Source organism: Gracilinanus agilis, chromosome 4 (genome assembly GCF_016433145.1).
Source record: "Gracilinanus agilis isolate LMUSP501 chromosome 4, AgileGrace, whole genome shotgun sequence".
Taxonomy (NCBI): domain Eukaryota; kingdom Metazoa; phylum Chordata; class Mammalia; order Didelphimorphia; family Didelphidae; genus Gracilinanus; species Gracilinanus agilis.
In genome coordinates, this window is record NC_058133.1 from 308,986,378 (window position 1) to 309,006,638 (window position 20,261).

Here is a 20,261-nt window from a genome sequence, read left to right on the forward strand (position 1 = left end):
GAAAATATTCCCTCCAAAGTCTTTTCATGCTTGAAATAGACAGAGGGAAATTAAAAATAACCAGCTCCACTGAAGCTGTCAAATTCAGTCTTAAAAATTAATACTCTTTTGTACTTTTTTCAAAAACCATTAAATAGACTATGAATCTTCAACAAGATCATAGAGAACAATGCCAAACAAGGAAATTATCCCATTAACAAAATTAAAGACTTGGGAAGAGAATTGCTGTTTATGACAAATGGAAGTCTGTTTTTAGAGTGTGAAGAAGAATATGAAATTTAGAAATGAATAATTTTTTATAATTTGATATGGCTTAAAGAAAATGTGATTTGAAAATGCTCAGTGATTATTGATATTTTAGACTTAATCCTATCCTAGCTTTTACATGGGGGACAGGGGTATTAAATCACTTTCCTATTCTAGTTATATGGTGTTTTTTTTTAATTGAACAAAAGGCCACTTCTCAACCAAATTATTTTAACAAAGATGCGTAGGTTGATGTTTCACAAAGAAATACATACAAGCTGCATATTATACAACTCCTTTGGTCCTGGGCATTTTGACTTTTTCAATCTTAATGGCTAGCCCAGTGGCTTGTACATATAGATGCTTAATAAATGACATTTGAATGAATTTAAGTTCTTGGAATTTCCATAATTGCATAAGTTGGATTATTATAGAATAGAGGAAAAATTATAGATTACAGTGTTTATAAAATCCAATATTCTAGGATACAGTATTTACAAAATCAAACATTAAAAAAATTCCAAATTTCTTTCATAGATGAGTTGCTTACTAGGAAAAGACCTCAATGTCTCAGCTATGAGCCCTTTCTCAGACCACCATTTCCTTTACAATTTCAGAATCAATTTAGACAGAGCTCATGATTAAAGGCAGCCACACAATGACTTTGGCTGGATTTTTAAGACTTAGCAAATGTCATTTTCAGAAATTAATCATTTTCATCATTTTCAGAAATTAATACTTAGTGATTGCCTAAGAAGATATGAATATTATTTAACCCTGAGTGAAAAATAAGATCAGTTGGCATTTTAATATCTCCATTAGCAGACTGGTGTTCCATTTCTATTTGCAAATTGATCCTCTGGTCTGGGAAGAAGCCATTTACAGGCTTTCAGGTGTATCACACTGAAACATTAGACAACAAGCAGCTAGAGGTCCTGGAATGTGCCACATTCTTCCTTTCTATCCTTCTTTGGCCAGCATCCCAAATATTCACATAAGCTATTTATGCCCAACCTGTGGTAGAGGCTTCCAAACTCATATCAGTCTAATCAGCCACAGTCAAAAATGCTGTACATTGATCCCAACATAGTTATGTAATTTTGGTCCTCTTAGAAACAAGAAACAACAACCAACCAGCCAATTGGACACAAAGCAATCTTTTACTCATTGGATTAAAATGAACCAAATTGTAGAATTTTAAAAAATGGTGGCCACAAAGCTACCTGTGTCACAATACTCTAAAAACTCAGTTAGCTGAAAAGCAAAAGCAGAAAAATGCTGCCCTTTTGCAAATTATCCTCTTAAAGAGGAGGGGGGAAAAAGAAAACTTTTTTTTAATAGCAAAATTGCTTTCCCAGTGTATCCCCAAAGGACCAGCAGCTTTTTAAATGCAAGGCATCCAGAAAGAGAGATTATTTTTTTCCGTGAGTTTATAAGATATTATTGATGGTGGCACATTCAATAAAATAGCCCTGATATTGTTATCCAAATTCCACCTCCCTTAAAGCACAAAATAGTCAAAGTGTTAGAGTGTATTTACCTTGCATAACTCTTAGGCAAACCTGCTTAATATGCTGATCTGTTGGCGCTCTACCCTGGGACAGGAAAGAGAAAAGGCAGTTTATATGCAGAGCTATAAAGAAGTCATTGTTAAATTGTGAGCTGACAAACCCTGTCAGAGGGACTAGAGGACTAGCAATCAGGATGGCTGCCTATGGGAGAGCTGTCACAAATAGCCCTTCTGGTAATAATAAACTTTTTTTTCATAAAATGTACAAATTCCTACACATCTCAGGGGTCTAAAGTCATTTGGTTCTGAACTTCCCAATCATGGAATATCTTTCATCTAAGGACACGTTACCCCTACGAGACTAGCAGACACTTATCTACCGGTTTTGGGGTAATTTGTAATTTTCATTCTTTTTCCTGAAGGATGGGAATAGCTAGGGATGAAGGATAAGGAAAGATGGATAGAGAAAAGGAGCTTGCATGGGGAAATCCAAGTAGTAGACCTATATCATAAAAACCAGTCTCTCTCTGTACAAAGTGAAATTTCTTCTGATGAGGACTACTGAATAAAATCATACAAAATAACCAACACTTACTGCTGGACCTTGGATACCAGGAAGACCTGTAGCACCTCGTTCACCCTGCATGCCCCGTGGTCCAGGGGGCCCTCTGGATCCTTCTACCCCAGGCAACCCCCGTGATCCCTCAGGCCCTCTTAGACCAGGCTCTCCAGGATTCCCCACCTAAGAGTAAATGAGACAATATAAAACCAGTGCTAACTCCTTTTTTTTTAAACTCTGATTAATTTTACTTTTATTCAACTACCAAGCATTTATCTTTTCTCTTCTCTACCTTCCTCACTGAAGGAGGAAGAAGAAAAGAAAGAGAAAAAAGAAGAGAAGGAGTAGATGGAGCAGGATTTTTGTTTTTATAGAAAAGGAAACTAGAGTTAGTAAGACATAACAATTTTCTAAGCACCTACCTACTATGTGCCAAGCAGTGGGCTAAGTGCTCAGAATACAAAAGGAGAAAAAAGACAGTCCCTGCCCTTAGGAGCTCACAATATAATCGATCAAAGGAATTTATAGGATTATAGTATCATAGATTTAGAGCTGAAAGGGGTCACTTAGTCTAATATCCCCTTATTTAAGAGATAAGAAAACCAAGGCTCAAAGATAGTGACTTGCTTAGTGATACTTAGTGTTACTTTTTTTAAATAGTGGCAATTAGGAAGGGAATAAAATGGAAAATATATATTTGACCTCTGATTTTCTGACTACTGGGTCTAGTATTCTTTTCACTGTACCACAAGTAACCTAGAGTCCCCTGGGCGGCACGGGGGATAGAGTACCAGTCCTGCCGACAAGAAAATCTAAATTTAAATCTGGCTCTACTCACTTACTAGCTATGTGACCCTGAGAAAGTCACTGAACTTCAATCTGCATCAGTTTCCTACTCTACAAAAAAAGGGATAATAATAGCACTTAGTAGGCACATAATAAATACTTGTTTCCTTCCTTCTATCATTAAGCAAAGTATATGATGTACTTCTACAACTCACAAATCTCAGGGAATTTTAGCTGGAATTAAATGTTAGGATGCTTCTGTACATCTTCTTCTCTGTATATCTCAAACTATTAAAATACTTTGGCATTTTAACTATTAAATATATAAAAAGCATATGAAATACCAAAAGATCCATATTTGCTTTTTGGACCCCAATTTCCTCATCACATATTATCTATATGTTATTATAGCTATTATAGCATCAGATAGATTATAATAGCATCAAATCCATGAAAGCGTTTAAGTAATTTCCTGGTAATAAATTCATTGAAAAAGTGCTATTAATTTTTTTAGGTAACAATAAAAGCTATTTTAGAGTATAACTGCTGGACTGCCACAACAGATCAAGCATGTAGTCAAAATCAAAAAGAATATTTCAGGGAAAGAAATGGCCATTCTGTCCTTATAATATTATCTGGAGACAATGAAAGAGCCAACAGTGTCCAGGGAAAAATTATAACAAAATTAATTGTTGCATAAAAGAGATTAAAATAAGGGGAAGAAATGATGACTTTAAGTACTGAAGAAGTTTAAAACAGACATCAGAAGACTGGAATTGCAAAGGACCTTAGAGGTCACTTAATCTAACCTCCTCATTTTAAAGATGAGGAAATTGAGGCCCAGGGAGGTGAAGAGACTTGCCCAAGGTGACACTGGTAATAAATGGTAGAATCTGCATTTGAATCCAGGTCCTGTGTGAGAACCAGGCATTTTCTTAAATATAAACTATGTATATAAAAAGAGTTTGGAATTTATATTTAAAATGTATTCTTAAAAGCATTTCCCATAATGCACATCCAAAGATCATTTCTAATAAAAATAGACTAAATTCACATTTTGTCAAACTATCTCCAGTGATATTTGTGGCAGAAGCTGCTACAATGATATTTGTGGCAGAAGCAGCTACAATGTACTACTGTTTGCAGAATATGAATGAGAAGATAAGAGAACAGAAGGCAGCAAGAGAATATTAATGTTCAAAAAAAGCATGCTTATAAAAGCAGCATATTCCTGGCTCTGTTTCATGAATTTAACATTATCTAAGAAAGAGCTAATTTCTTGAAAGTGGAAAAAAAGAAGAAATTTTAGACTAAAGAGCAAAACATAGGCGATAAGCTAATATAACTTACTCTCTTACATGCAAATTCAACTCAAAGAATGTTTATTTTTTCCATTTCTTATTTATAAAGGGTTGGCCCCCATCTAAGCCAGCCTGCCAAAAAATATTCCTTTGGGGAAATTGTGGCACAAAAGATTATATGTGAGACAACTGGAAATGAGAACTAGTGCTAGGAAAATTCTACAAAATGCTAATAAATTCCCCAAAGCACCTGAAATGACCCAGAGTGGCTGAAGGTCAACGACTGGAAAGAAACCAGAAGTAATTTGTAGTTATGCCTGTGGAGCTCTTGGGTCACTTCTTGGCATCAGAGGAGACAAATTTGTAGTCACACCAAAGGTGTATTGGTGGAGCCCAAAAGAGATTTAGAGTAGGGGCATCCTACCTGGGAAGGACAGACCTAGGTAAAGGACCACAGTTGTGGGTCCAGGATAGAGTGATAGCACCAAATGTTTGGTTTAGAATGTCCAAAAGATGATGAAGGGGAGCAAGGGGGCAAAGTTTTGCTACTTCACATTTCTGCCTGGGACTCTCCAGGGCAAAAAAAGAGAAGTAAGAGAAGGAAGTGTTCCCACAAGCAATTCCTGGTTCAGTTCAGGGAAAGGAGCAAATCCTAGATTATTGTTTTTCATCAAGTGCTTATAACTGAAACTCTAATCCAAATTTAAATAAAATTATTTTAATCGTCCTCTTTCTACTTACAGTTGACCAATGAACAGTAATTTTACCAACTCACTCACATAAATAAGTCCTTAGAGTCATATTGAGCCTGCACATATCCAAAAGGCAAAAGGATTTTTCTTTCCAAAATTTTATGAAGATTTTGTTTGCATATTTTTCTGACCTATGCCGAGTTCTTGACATTCACTGAGATAACGAGGTGACACTGTGGATAGAGCACTGGAACTGCTGTCAGGAAGACCTAAATTTAAATCTTGCCTCAGACACTTATAGGCTGTGTGACCCTGAGTGAGTCACTTAGTCACCATCTGCTTCAGTATCCTCATCTGAAAAAATGGGATAGTAATAACACCTACCTGAAGAATTGTAGTCATGAGGAGAAAATGCAATAACACCTGTAAAGAGCTTTGCAAAGACTTAAAGTGGTATATATATATATATATATATATATATATATATATATATATGCTAGCTATTACTATTACTTCAAGAGTTTCTGAGCACAATAATGTTCTCTGAACGTTAGAACCTTAATGGAGTTCACCCCTTCCCTCTCTCCCTCCCTCCCTCCTTCCCTCCCTTCTCTCTCTCTTTCTCTCTCTCTCTCCCCCCTTCTCTCTCTCTCTCTCTCCTTCTCTCTCTCTCCCTCCTCTATCTCTCTCTTCTCTCCTTTTCTCTCTGTCTCTGTCTTTCTGCATATCTGTGTGTGTGTGTGTGTGTGTGTGTGTGTGTGTGTGACTGTCTCTCTCTTTCACACACACGTTTATGATGTAGGCATCACAAATGACAAAAGTTTTGTTTGGTCAACTACCTTCTCAGGATCCAATAAATCGGCAGAGCCTCAAATGGAAATTTACTTTCATTTCACAATAGTCAAAACCATTAAACAAACAAAAATCTTAATGAAAATTTCATGAAAGCTCTAAATCACACATATTCGATAGTGTGAGACTTCTGATATGAGAAGGGATGAAAATCTTCCAACTCAAAAACACCTTACTGCTCTCCTTAGCTATAGCATCATTCTTCCATCGTGAATCTCACATCACAACACATAAAAGATTAAGAAAACTAAAGATATATTTTTCAATCTTATAATTGCTGAGGAAATTATTATAAAATTCTGATAACTTCTCACCAATGAGCACAATTTAATTTTCTTAAATAACCAATTTGAGCAGAAAATTAGAAAATGTATTGCCACTTAAGGATGATTGAGCCTAAAGAATATAATACAGAGACTGTCCGTTAGCAGGGTTACTTCTAAAGTTAAACATGTAAAAGTGTTTCCATCATGGCAAGAGTTTTCTATTGATTCAATCTATTATTTAAATGAATTAGTAAATCTGAGACTTCATTTACTCAGAGGCAAGTCTGTGAAGAATCGGTGGTTAGAGATGGATTTCATAAAGTAGGATGCTGCCTAGATTATACAGTTTTATTGATTTTTTAAATAATATTACTCTTCATCATACTTACAGATCCCTTTGAGCCTGGCAGTCCTACATCTCCCTAAGTCAATAAAACAAAATTATATTAGAACAATGTATTCGCAGTTGATATAATTCGCTTAAAACTTTCCAAACTGGATTATATTTTTGAAATGTTAGAGAAAATATGATCAAATTAATAAAAGTATAATGTCATGAGATATGAAAATTTCATTAAAAGTTCTAATACCTTATAAAAATTGTAAAGCTTAAGTTCCTTTTTTATACTCTTTTTTTTTTAAACCCTTACCTTCCGTCTTGGAGTCAATACTGTGTATTGGTTCCAAGGCAGAAGAATGGTAAGGGTGGGCAATGGAGGTCAAGTGACTTGCCCATAGTGACACAGCTGGGAAGGGTCTGAGGCCAGATTTGAACCCAGGACCTCCCATCTCTAGGCCTGGCTCTTAATCCACTGAGCTACCCAGCTGCCCTCATTTTTTTATACTCTTGCAAAGAGTATAAATTTTTTTTATCTTTTTTAATCCACCTAACTAAATGTTGTCCTATCATAATTCAAAAGAAAAGTAAATATGAAAATGTCCCAACAGTGATAATGTCTGCTAATAGGAAAGATACGTTTATTTAAAGTTGTAACTCATCAGTTAATCAGCACTAGAAAGCAAATGGAATTCATTCTCTTTGCCTAGAAATGAATGTCTGTGACTCAGAGGAAAATGAAGATTAACTTTTTTTTGCAAATTTACTTGAAAATGAGTAAATCAAGAATCACATTTAGATTAAAGTTAAACCTTCAAAATAAAATAGAAAATCAAATCCCAGTTTCTTATAGCTTTTTGACACACTAAAAAAAAGATTTTTAAAAATTATTCAATGGGAATGTAGCCATCTTGCTTGAAAAATAAAAAAGAAAGACTCCAAAATAAAACCTTTTCATGTGATTAAAAAAATTTTAATCTATTTCAGTAACACAGAAATGACTAAACAGTCCTGAAAATTACTTCCTAAGAATATCCAATCTCCTAGAGGTAAATTGTTTGAAAACTTTAAAACCCCTGAGGACTCACAGGACAGCTGTCAGTCAAGGATGAGGATAATATTCCTTCTCTCCAACATATTTTTCTCAGTAGCAAGAAATATTGATTCCTGGAAATATTGATTCCTGGACATACAAAGGTAAGGAGGAATTGCCTTGTGGGCCTGGATGCAAATAATTTTTCACTGTGAACATATATCATCTAGAGATAAATAGTTTGGTTTTTATATTTTTCACTTTTTGCCTTCAAAAAATGTAGTGGAGACATTAGAAACTAGAGGGTTTTCCCCCTTACTTCGCTTAGCAATTTTTACCTATAAAAGAAGTTGCCTCATAGGCAAAATAGTCCAGATGTTTCAGAAATCAATTCAAAAATTTGCAAAAAAATTTAAAAATCTAAGGAAACAAGACAAAAATATTTACACAAGTTTGGATAGAGATCAATTTAAAATAGAAGTGAAATTAAAATGACTTACTAGTTCTCCTTTTCCTCCTGCTTCACCTTCTTCACCGACACTACCCTAAAATTAAGGTTAAAAACTTCACATTATTACTGCCCTAGATTACTTTTAATCATCTAGCCAATCAAATTGTGTATTTACTGAAAGCCTACTATGGATCTATATTTCTGCTGAGTGTTGTAGAAATCAAAGGAAACTTTGTGGTGTCTGCTCTCAAGGGGCTTATAATCTAGCTGGGAGGGAGGCTAGCCAAAATCAGACAGCAGTTTCAGGGAAAATCCAAAAAGGCTTGGCCGGAATTGCATTTAGACATCTCTGTTAATCATTAGAATCTTTTACTGATTCATTGGGAAGACTGTGAAAGAATGTTCTTTTCATTGGATGAGAAACACAAAGAAAAAAAATTAAATTTTTCTAGCTGATGGCCTCAGTGTTATTCCTTTGCTGAGATCCAAAACAATATATGATTGTAGAATGTTAAAATGACCAAAGACAAGCCAATTTGGAGGGCACAGGCTGAGAGGTACTTTTTCAGAGAAAAGCCATATGGTGGCCCAGAGGGAGCGCCATGATTAACAGTAGACTGTGGGTAGCTAAGGACACAAATAAAACAATAATTTTCACATGGCGAAAGAGGTCTCATCCATACAACTTCATAGTGGCCATCATAATTTACTGCCTACTAAATACAAACTATAGTATTCAATGGTATATCTTGATGACCAAATTATAAGACTTACTTGTTCTCCTTTTGGACCAGGCTCGCCAACTGAACCCTATGATAAAGACATTGGGATATTGTCTCAGAACTTAAGAAGTAGTGCCATTTTTTAAAGAAAAAAATTAAGAGAATACAGAAATATAATAGAAATATGAATTGACCAACTTCCCATACCCATACTAATAGAAAGAGGGGAAAGAATGTCTCCCTGTCCTTTATGTGGGGCCAGATGATAATGCAATTCAACATAATAGTCATTAAGATCAAGCATATACTTATATGCATATACTATAATTATGTATTTCTATGGATATCCCTATATATTTTATATATTATTTTATATATAATTATGCATAATTATATATAACATATGTAATACTATATAATATATATTATAAATATTTATGTTATTTCCCCAGCAAGTGCTAGGCATTTTAAAAAGCATTCTGTGTCCTTAAGGAATTTATATTCTACTACTACTGTAAATGAGGCAGGATATAATTTGTACATAGGGCTGTGCTGGAACCAGCTCAAACCATTCTGAAAGCCCATTATTAAATTTTTAGTGTGAGCATTCACACTTTGAAAATCAGCAAAAATCTACAAATCAGTGCTTGGTTTCTCATTTTGTTGATTATCTAGATTTAAGAAAGAAGAAAATGTTCAAAATGCTCATTTTTGTTCAGAGAGTAATTTCCCTGCATACCACTCACTGTTTTTACATAATAAACACAATGCAAGAAAAAATAAGGAAAGAGAAGACACTAACAACTGAGGAAATGGCTTTCTGAGCTGACCCTGACAGAAGGCAAGGATTCTAAGAGACAGAGATAAAAGTTAACTGCAAGCATAAGGGACATAGGGAAATTGATGAGAAATAGACTGTCTTAAAATAGATAATAGTTCAGTATGGACAAAACAGAGAATTTGGAATATGGTTGTATGATATGAACAAAAGCCAGAAAGATAGGTGGGAATCAAATTGTAGAGTGCCTAAGGAAGTACATTGTTTATCCTATTTCCAATGTGAAAGTTTTGAGCAAGAGAGTTGCATTGGTCAGTCCTATGAGGTGGGAAGATTATTTTGAAACAATGGACAGAAGAAACAATAGACCAAGCAAGAAGAAAAACCGAGTCATTTAGGCAAGAGGTGGGTAGGACTCCAAGATCCTTATTAGAGAAGAAGTTCTCAGAAACAAAACATCCTGAGATGGTAAAATAGCATAGTGGCAAGAATATTAGTGATTAGAAGTCAATGGCAAGAAACAAAAAAATATAGATGCTCTGCATGTTTATGTAATCTTGACCTCTCTGAATTTCAGTATACTCAGCTAAGAGATGAGGGAGTTGTTACTTATCTTTTATTTTCAAAGGACCAGTGACATCAAAGGATGATGTCTTGACTTGTGAGTGAATTGGATTTAAGTGAGGCTGAGTTACAGAAAGTCATAAGCCTCCTTCTTTCTTCCCGAGTCATCAAAGTCCAAGTGCAAGACAAAAGTGAAGATGGCTGGTGATGGCTCAGAACGTAGTGCATGACCTTGGCATCTCTGATGACTGACCCAGCTCTAAGTGCTCCACAGCACCTGCTTTGGTCACCTTCATTGTCATTGGAATAAATTATTCTCATCTACCCATTCCCCACATGCTTGGGGAAAATATCTCCCAAAGGTCAGTTACCCTCAACCTGGTTTAGCCCATCTGCTAGGATGGTTTCACTGGGGTGAGACTGCTGCATATGCTCCCACTTCTTGGAGTCACAGGTGAGAGCTAAATGCCAGGTAGATGCCAAAGGTGGATGAGCAGTCCTGAAAGGGTAACAAACCCTCACACTGGGAGAATAGCCCTGCATGAGCACAAGAACGCTCCAATATCATCTATAGCTGTCATCTCCAGGTTCCCTTCTTGCTCTAAACCCAAATAATATCTGAAGGATAGATAGACTTAGAATTCAGGAGGATAAAAGAATACTAAATACTTTTGCTTTTGGGGGAATCCCTGTTTCCTTTCAAAGCTCAGCTCAGTTGCTACCTCCAAGGTTTTTCTGATTGTTAATCCTTCTTCTCAAAAGATACACTTTACACATGTGAATACGCAAGTGTATATACAAACTTACATACATATAAAACATATGTGTGGCCACATGTCCTATGTGTATTCATGTTTACATACTTATGTAATTTATTATACTATAAATTATATACATGAAATTTCTCTCCAGTAAACTATAAACTCCTTAAGGGCAAGAACAGTTTTCATTTCTCCCTTTGCATCCCACACATCTAGTACAATGTTAGTCACAGAATACTTGTGTTTTTACCTGACTTGACTTGAAAAGTGAGAGAGCCACTATGATATAATGGAAAGAATATATCTCCTGATAATAACTAGATATTCAAGCTAAGGAAAATCATTTGATCTCTCTGAGCCTCAATTTCCCAATTTGTAAATAAGAGAGATGGGTCTAGTGCTAGATGATCTCAAAGATCCCTTCCACTTCTAAGGATCTTTAAAAAGATAATTATAAAGCAAAATTCCTTGCCCAACCCATAGTTCTTTTCTCTCTGAATGACAAATGGTTACCATCTGTAAAGAGTTTCTTCATATTCTTCTAAACTTAAAGGTCATAGAATCCAACTCCTTTATTTTACAGATAAGGACACAATCTCAGAGAAATCCCCTGAGCTCAGGATCTACACACCTTTCCCGCTGTACCACACTGTGCCACAGAAGAGAATAGTCTGCTTTGTGAGTCACTGAGCTACATTCTAGGGAAATTTGATGGAAACAAGCTTCCTATTGAGTCAATGCAGCCTCTGTGTAATGATTTGTTAGCTTTCCTACAAAGTAAGCTTTTTACTATTTGAATCCTTACCCTGTCTCCTTTCAATCCAGGGAGTCCAGCGGGACCAGGCAGTCCTGGAAGGCCTGGGCTGCCCAAAGGACCCTGTAAATCATCAAACACAAAAAACAAAAAGCCCATGTAATAGCTAACAGTCCAAGCATATAATCTTGCCAGCTAATATGGGGTGGACTAGCTGGCTTTGCCATTTCCTGAAATAAATATTATAGGCCAGGTATCTAGCGTTCCTTCTGTAAGCAGCTTGTCCTTCATGGTTTTTTTCCCCCTCCTGAGATCACCAGCTCCCATGGTTTACATTCCTCTGCAACAGTGGGTTCTTTCAGCTTAAGCCTCTGCAAGGCAGCACCCCCTCTTGCTGAGTAAATAAGCAGGGTAGATGTTTTAAAAGACAGCATTGAAGGATCAGGCTCCTGAATTCCAGGGACAACCACAACCCAAGTACAGCACCCAATGTTTCCCACCATTTCAGAATACATGTCACAGGCTGCAGCCTAAATGGCATTTTTAGTTTAGTGCTATTTCAAGTACTTATTTTGAATTTTAAATTGAAATATTTATTCAAATATTCAAATATAAATCTTTCATTTCCAAGGATTCACAAAGTAAAGAAAATGGAATTTGGTTTATTAGTCATTTCTCCTGTATTGTTTCCCTCTCCTGTTCTGTACTTGGTTCATCTACCTCTCTTCTCTTCTAATAGCATGAATTCAAGAAAGCTAATAGAAACAGCTGAGGAATCCAAAAAGACATCACTTACCAGTTTACCTGGTGAACCTGGAGGACCACTTGGTCCTAATTCTCCTCTACTCCCCTGTAAAGAGATAAGTGTAATTCATTATATGAAAGGGCTCTTTTTCCAAATTCAAGTGCTTCATGGAAGTTTAAGAAAGATAACATTCAACTAAAAACATTTTTATTAAAAATTGAAGTCATCATAGTAGCATCTCCATTCTTAAATCATTAATTGAAGGGATAAACCATATCAATTCAATTCAATCAAAATTAATTTGACAAATACCTATGTGCCAGGTACTGTGCTGGCTGCAAGGAATACAATGACAAAAGTAAAACACTGGGTTCCCTTCGGAATCTTAAATTCTATTCCAAAGAGGAAAAAAATTGTACACAGATGTCTTTTTTTTAACTATACCTATGATTTCATTAGCATTTGGAACTCCCAGTGGGGAATTTCCTCTACTACAAAAGTCTCTCTTGGTACACCCAAATAAAAATATATAAAAATATAAACAAAAGTTATAGACGAAGTTATTGAGGGGAAAACCATTAGCACTAACAAGAGGAAGAATTAGGGAGGAATTGATGGTTGCGTTACCTAAAATACCTATACCATCCAGTAATGAAAAACTCTTTTGGTGAAAACAAATACACAAAGATCCTAGTGTGGGATTTCCCTCCATTGAAGCTGATTTCAACCTCTATAAGAATTCTCTATAAGAGAAAGGGCAGAGTTACTAAAATACACTAGAGATTACGTGATTTACTCAGAATCACTCTGTTAAGAAGCATCAGAAGCAGGAATCAGTGAATACTCCAGCTATTTGCTGATTATAATGATACTCAGGAAGAAATATAAGCTCAGTAGATAGAGCGCTGGGTCCATAGTCAGGAAAATGTAAATTCAAATCTGGTCTCTCCACTTACTAACTGTGTGACTCTGGGAAAATCACTTAACCCTGTTTGTCTCAGTTTCCTCATCAATAAAATGAGTTGGAGAAGGAAATGGCAAAGCACACCAAAGTTTTTGCCAAGAAAACCCCAAATAAGGTCACAAAGAGTCAGATATGACTGAACAACAAAAGCTGTATGTGTGGATATAAATAGATATATGTGTGTCCTATATGCATACATGTGGGCGATTGACCCCAAAAGGGATTACATTTTTGTTCTTTTCAAGTATGAAGGACAAACCACCAACCTACCATTTATGCATTCACATATCTAAAGCATCTGAACAGAGCTGTTTAGAAAGCACTTAAAAATCAACATCTAGCAAACAATCTTGAAGTTCAAAAGAGTAATATATAAAAAGAATCCTGTAGCCAAAAGATTTTGTCTTTAGATTTCTGTGTATACTCCTAAAATATATAGCGGGTGGAGATGTATAGAATGAAAAATAGGTCTTTCTACTGATTATTCTGGTTCACCTTTTTAAAAAATTAATGATGTCAAGTAGACTTTGGAAACTACAAAAAATACTGTGCTTTCATTTTATAAAATAACATCTAATTCAGGACTGAAAGCTCTTTCAGAGCAGAGACCACATGGAACCAATTAACTTCTCCTAGGTGACACAACAGTGCCCTGCATTCTGGTGGCAGTCAATAAATGTTTTGTTTTGCCTTTTTTTATCACTAAGATAAAGACTTAAGGGGTTTGAAAGTCCTGAATTCAAGTACTGCCTCTAAAATATGTTAGTTGTGTGATGCTGAGCAGGTCACAACCTCTCCCTAAGACTTTAAAGTGATGAGAAGATGTAAATCTCCATGGGTAAAGAATTTTCCTTTCCAATGAAATTTCAGCTCTTATTTTTTTAAATCTCTAGACACAGTTAACTGTGCTAAACATTGAAGCTTTTATTTAAAAAAAATTTTTTTAACCCTTACCTTCCGTCTTGGAGTCAATACTGTGTATTGGCTCCAAGGCAGAAGAGTGGTAGGGGCTAGGCAATGTGGGTCAAGTGACTTGCCCAGGGTCACACAGCTAGGAAGTGTCTGAGGCCAGATTTTAACTTAGGACCTCCCATCTCAAGGACTGGCTTTCAATCCACTGAGCCACCCAGCTGCCCCCAACATTAAAGCTTTTAAAGAAATAATTGTGTTCCTTTTTAAAACTAACATTTTGGCAAAAACAGTGGCTATTATTTTTGTATTGTAAGCTATTTTAATTGTACCCAATGGCATCATTCTGCTCTGCTTTATTCTGTCTTAAAGTTGAACTATATTTCAGGAAAAAGAACCCCCAAAATATATTTTAAACAGTGTTTGAAGTTTAAAACATTTCTGAAATCCAGTAAGAAATCCTCACTGAATTGTTATAGGCCCCCAATACACAAAATGATTTCAACATCGAATGGAATGACATTTCAGAGGCAAATAGTTTCCTGAGCGTTGCTGTCAGCTGGAACTGAATGCCCTAATTTTTATTAAAGAAGCACTTCCAGTTAAGGAAACAAAGAAGCTGGATACCAGGAGTGAGATTCCTACTCAAAACCTGCTCCTATGCCCATTTATATTCTGAACTACCCATTTTGCCCAAACTGGCAGAGGTCTGCAGGTGGAGCCTATCATTAACTAGGGCCATTTCTACCATGGAGATCACGCTAGGAGGGCCTGAATGGTAGAAAGACCTGGCCAACAACAATGAGATATTTCCCACATACAACCTGTAATTTTCAAGATTATGTTCCACTCCAGTGACTTGATGTCACACTTCAAAGTTCAAGACTTCTTTACTCCAGGACACCTGCTATGGTGACTAGTTCAAATAATTCTTGGGTAGAATTGTTTAAATCCTAAATAACATGATGCTAAAGTGGTCTGACCTGACAAAACAATTACAGTTGAAAGGTGTGAAATATAATTTAGAACAGCAAAAGGGGAAAGTTCATTTCCTGGGGCATTCTGAAACACTCACTTCTGGAGAACTGAACTCTCTCATTTTCTTATCATAAATAGAAGTTAATAAATACAGCATTCATTTTTTCCTCTTCTCCTTATATATAAACAAAGGATTTTTGCTTATATGTTTTAATGCAAGTAGGAAATATTTTATGGCCTTCCATTTCCTTAGGGAATTACATTACCATGAAAATCCAAATGCTTTCTCTGACCTTGAAATTTTATTCCTTCTTTCAATCAATCAGTTATTCAACCAGTCAGTAAACATTTAACTGATTACTCTGTGCTAGGCACTGAGCTAATCACTGGGTATATTTAAAAAGGTGGGGGCAGCTAGGTGGTTCAGTAGATTGAGAGCCAGGCTAAGAGATGGGATGTCCTGGGTTCAAATCTGGTCTCAGATACTTCCTAGCTGTGTGACCCCAGACAAGCCACTTAACCCTCGTTTTCAAATTCTTACCATTTCTTCTGGCTTGGAACCAATACAAAGTACTAAGAAGGTAAGGTTATTTTATAAACAAATAATTTTAAATACAATAACAGTACTTGTCTTCAAGAAGTTTAGATTTAATTGAGGGAGACAACATTTAAATAAATAGGTACATGCAAGATACATATAGAATAGAAGGAAGGTAGCTAGTGGGATCACGAAAGATTTCTTGTAGAAAGTAGACTTTGAGATTAAAGGAAGATAGAGGATTCCAAAGGTTAGAGTTATGAAGAGAGAAATTTCCAGGGATGGAGGAGAGCCTGTGAAAAAGTAGAGAAATGAGAGATGGAGCAACATGTTTGAAGGAAAGTAAAGTCACTCATGTTAGACATTAGCATTTGTGGAAGAGAGTAGAGTAAAAAGAATAGAAAGAGAGGAAGGAACTAGGTTATGGAGGGTTTTAAAATCCACAGGATTTTTATATTGAACTTGTAGGTCATTGTGAGTCAATGGAGTCTACAGAGAAGGAGTTGAGTTGCTCAAATAGACTTCAGGAAAATCACCCCCACCAGAGCAGAGGATAGACTAGAGTAGGAAGAAATTTATGGAAAGAAGCGCAATCAAGAAGCCATTGCAATAATCTAGGTGATGAGAGCCTGAATAAGGGTGGTAACTTTGTCCAGAGAAGAGTACCAAGAAGTATGGTGGAGAAAGACACTTAGCAAAAACTGAGTGTCTAAGATGATAGGAAAAAAGTCTATGACGATATCAAGATTGAAAGCAGGATAGTGACACCTTCATTAGCAACAGGAGGGTTTGGAAAAGAAGAAGTCTTAGTAGGAGATGGGGCAGGGAAGACAAGTTTTCTTTGGGCCCACTTGAATTTGAGATGCCTGTGAGATGCCTGTTGGGTTTAAATGTCCAACAGATATTTGATACTGTAGGGCTGAAGATCAATAAAGAAACTAGGGCAATAGATGTAGATTTCAGAGTCATATGTCTGGAAACGATGATTGACAACCCATTAAATTGATTAAATGTTAAATGATGAGATCACCAAGTGAGAAAATGAAGAGAAAAAAAAGAGAGAAGGCAGACCAGGACAGAGCCCTGATGGGCTTAGTTAACAAGTCATAAACATCAATACACCCTCAATAATCAATGCCCCATGAAGCACCCCACAAGTAGTCAACTGTCACTATTGTGTTTGGAACTCGGAGAGTCACAAATGCATACATGAGAATTAATTAAAGGAACTGTGGCTATTTAGTCTAAAGAGGAGAAGACCTAGAGGAGATGATAGCTATTGTCAAATATTTGCTGTGACATGATGAAAATTTAGGGTTTTTTTTCTGCTTAACCTGAGAAGGCAGAATTAGTATTAGTGGAGGGAAGTTGTGAAGATACAAGATTTAGGCATCACAAGAGAAAAAACTTTCTAGTGGTTAAAATTATCCAAAAATAGAAATAGGTTGTCCCAGGAGGTAATGGGTTCGTACTTTGGAAGTCTTCCAGCAAAACCTGGAGACCATAAGCTGGATACAATGTAAAGGAAATTCTTTTTTTTTTTTAAAGGAAATTCTTTTGAGCTATGAACTGGGCCAAATGGTCACTGAGGTCCCACTAATCTCTGAAATTCAATGATCTAAAGATAATATCCATGAATTTAAGAGTTTTTGTCCTTCTACTTATATAAAGTAGAGATTTTTTTTACAATTAGTTTTTAACTATATCTTTCTCAAATAAATGTAGGTACAATTTTTAATAATCATTTTTTAAGAGTGGAGATTCTTAACCTGTGTGGGGTGTGTGTGTGTGTGTGTGTGTGTGTGTGTGTGTGTGTGATGGACCTCTGGGGCAATCTATGGACTCCTCAGAGTAATGGTTTTAAATTAATAAAATAAAATGTCCAGTATTACAAAGGAAACCAGTGATCATTGGAATACCGTAATCAAAAAATTTTAAACAAGTTCATGGACCCCAAATCAAGAACTCCTTTCACAAAAGATGCTTTTAGAGACTGCAGGACTTCTTTTCTTTTCAAATCCATCCTATACAGACATGGATAGCAAAATCTTAGGCAAGTAAGCAGTAATGCACTCACCAAATGAAGAATAAAATATTTAATTTTCAAACAATGACCTATCAAGAACAAAGATGTTGTTTTGGGGTAGAGGAGTGGGCAATTCTGGGGCCAAGTCTTGTGATTTCTACATAGTCTGTAAATAATTGGGTTTTTTCCTCTAAGTTCTGTTATTTCACTGTATGTACTAATGAAAGGATATTATCATGAGTGACAGGGATACAAAACAATAATCAGTGCGAGCACAGATTAAGCTAAACAAATTCCACAAGAAGAGTAATTAACTATGACACTAATGACAGCAACTGCAATGACAGAGCTGTTAATTAAAAGATAGAAGCTGCTACACATCAGCAAACTGGGGCGATAACAATGTTCTCAGATACCCAGGGTTGGGATGGGAAATTGATTTTTTTTTTCCAAATTATATCCATTCCCATTTCTCCCAAATAGACCAACCATCACTGAAAAGATTCAGAACTGGAAGGAACCTTAAAGATCATGCAATCCAACCTCCCCTTTTGACAAATATAGAAAACAAGGCCAAGTAATCTGAAGTGACTCCATAGAGATAAAACTTTGAATGGAGACAAAACTCAAACCTAGGTCCTTTGATTCCCCCCCCCCAGATCCCAGGTTTTTCCACTCAATTGCCCAGAAGCAACCTTCAATATTAAGAATAGAGACTAAGGCAGAATCTTAACACAATGATGAAGTAATCAAGCTCACTCAAGTCTCTTCCCATATTTAGAAATCATTTTCAAAGTCTTCACTTCTGGTGTCCCTTTTCCAGTTGATGGTTTAGAAATATTCAGGTTGTATATGCCTATATGAAAGGTCTGTTAGAAGGAGGCCTTTTTTGCATTGTTCTGCATGTCAAAGGACTGTAAACTCTTGGAAAGCAAGGACTACTTTTTTTCCTTTTTATTCTTTTTTTGTCTTTTCATTCCCAGTGCCTAGAAAAGCTTCAGCAGTGTAGCAGACACTTGGGAAATGAATCCCCAGCACTTAGTACAGTGCCCAGGACACAGAATATGATCAATAAATACTTATTGGCTTGAGGGAAAGAAAAGCTGCAAATAACTCTATAGGGTTCTATTCTAACACATCTACCAATGCATATAAGGACCACCAAGGTATCATTACGATATTTTAGAGAAGACTTCTTGTTGTTGTTGAGTCATTTCAGTCATGTCCAACTCTTCATAGCCTAATTTTAGAGTTTTCCTGACAAAGATACTGCCATTTCCTTATCCAGTTCATTTTACAGATGAGGAAAACAGATAAGTAACTTTTCCAAGATCACTGTGTCTGAGTCAGATTTGAACTCATGAAGACGAGTCTTCCAAAATCCAAGACCAGTGCTCTATCCACTGCCCCACTAGTTGGCCCTTCAAGAAAAATAACCTATATCTATGTAACTTTCTTAGTTACAAGACACTATTTCAGCTTCATTTCCATGATTGATAATGCTGTATTATCACTATTAGATAGTAAATGGTCCCTGGGAAATGAACAAGTCTTGCTCAATTTAAGTCTGCTAAATGTGCCTTGGCGAGCACAGAAATGTCCCCTGCTGTAAGTCTTGGGTCTATCTAAGAGAGCCACTAAAGCATTCGATCAAAATCATCCTCATCTCCTTCAATCATCCATCCCTGAACAGTCTAAGCAGGGAACTTTCTTAATAAATCAGGACCAGTTGTTTGTTCAAGAAATCCATGTAGATAGAGGTCATGGAACATGACAGCCATTCTTAAATAACAACCACTTGTCTCAGGGTAGTGTTTGTGAATCTTCATTTAATAATGTCCCCTTTTATAAATGGATCTATTGCACTTGCACGGAATCATGGAAAAGGCATATTCATTGACTTGTGTTATGGTTGCTGAGGTTGCTTGATAAAATCCCCCTAACTTTTTATTGGAGAGGCCTTCTTTCTTAGGATCTGAGAAAAAAGGAGCATATATTTTAGAGCTAGAAGGGATCATTGTGTCCAAAACACTCCCTTTAGGGAGGAGAAAACTGAGACTTGGGATGATTTCCCCTAGATCGCTTGGATAATAGGTAATTTGAGATGGGATTTAAACACACATCTTCTTGATTCTAATTCCAGTCCAGAGGTGTCAAGCGTATGGCCCACAACACTCATAAAGGAAACATATTAAAACATAATTGGGAAATATTTCCTATGAAAGAAATAAAAATTCAATTGAACATAGATAATGTTAACATGTGATTTTCTAAGTCAATATGTGGCCCAGAGGGATCCTTAATTAATGGAGAGCGACTTTAATAGTTTAGTGGTCCTTCTTTTCTATTTGAATCTGATGCCACTTCAGTATACCATTCTGTTGGGATAGTTGTTGGTGTTTACGTAGTTTTAAAAAACAAACTCAATTTTTGAAAGCTGTAAAAACGTCCTCAAATGTGACCACAGCTTTAAAATCTTGATTATGTAA

The 20,261-nt window shown here is 36.1% G+C and overlaps 1 protein-coding gene across 1 annotated transcript in view; it reads right to left on the reverse strand.

Annotated features, from left to right (window-relative positions):
- The window catches only part of COL9A1 (collagen type IX alpha 1 chain), a 121,040-nt gene that overhangs the window by 20,402 nt on the left and 80,377 nt on the right, over window positions 1-20,261 (reverse strand). Inside the window, exons 29-35 of the mRNA XM_044673743.1 lie at window positions 12,409-12,462; window positions 11,664-11,735; window positions 8,808-8,843; window positions 8,083-8,127; window positions 6,602-6,634; window positions 2,352-2,498; window positions 1,787-1,841 (exon numbers count right to left, since the gene is read on the reverse strand). Coding sequence (XP_044529678.1) covers window positions 1,787-1,841; window positions 2,352-2,498; window positions 6,602-6,634; window positions 8,083-8,127; window positions 8,808-8,843; window positions 11,664-11,735; window positions 12,409-12,462 — 442 coding nt within the window. The remainder of the gene's footprint in view (window positions 1-1,786; window positions 1,842-2,351; window positions 2,499-6,601; window positions 6,635-8,082; window positions 8,128-8,807; window positions 8,844-11,663; window positions 11,736-12,408; window positions 12,463-20,261) is intronic.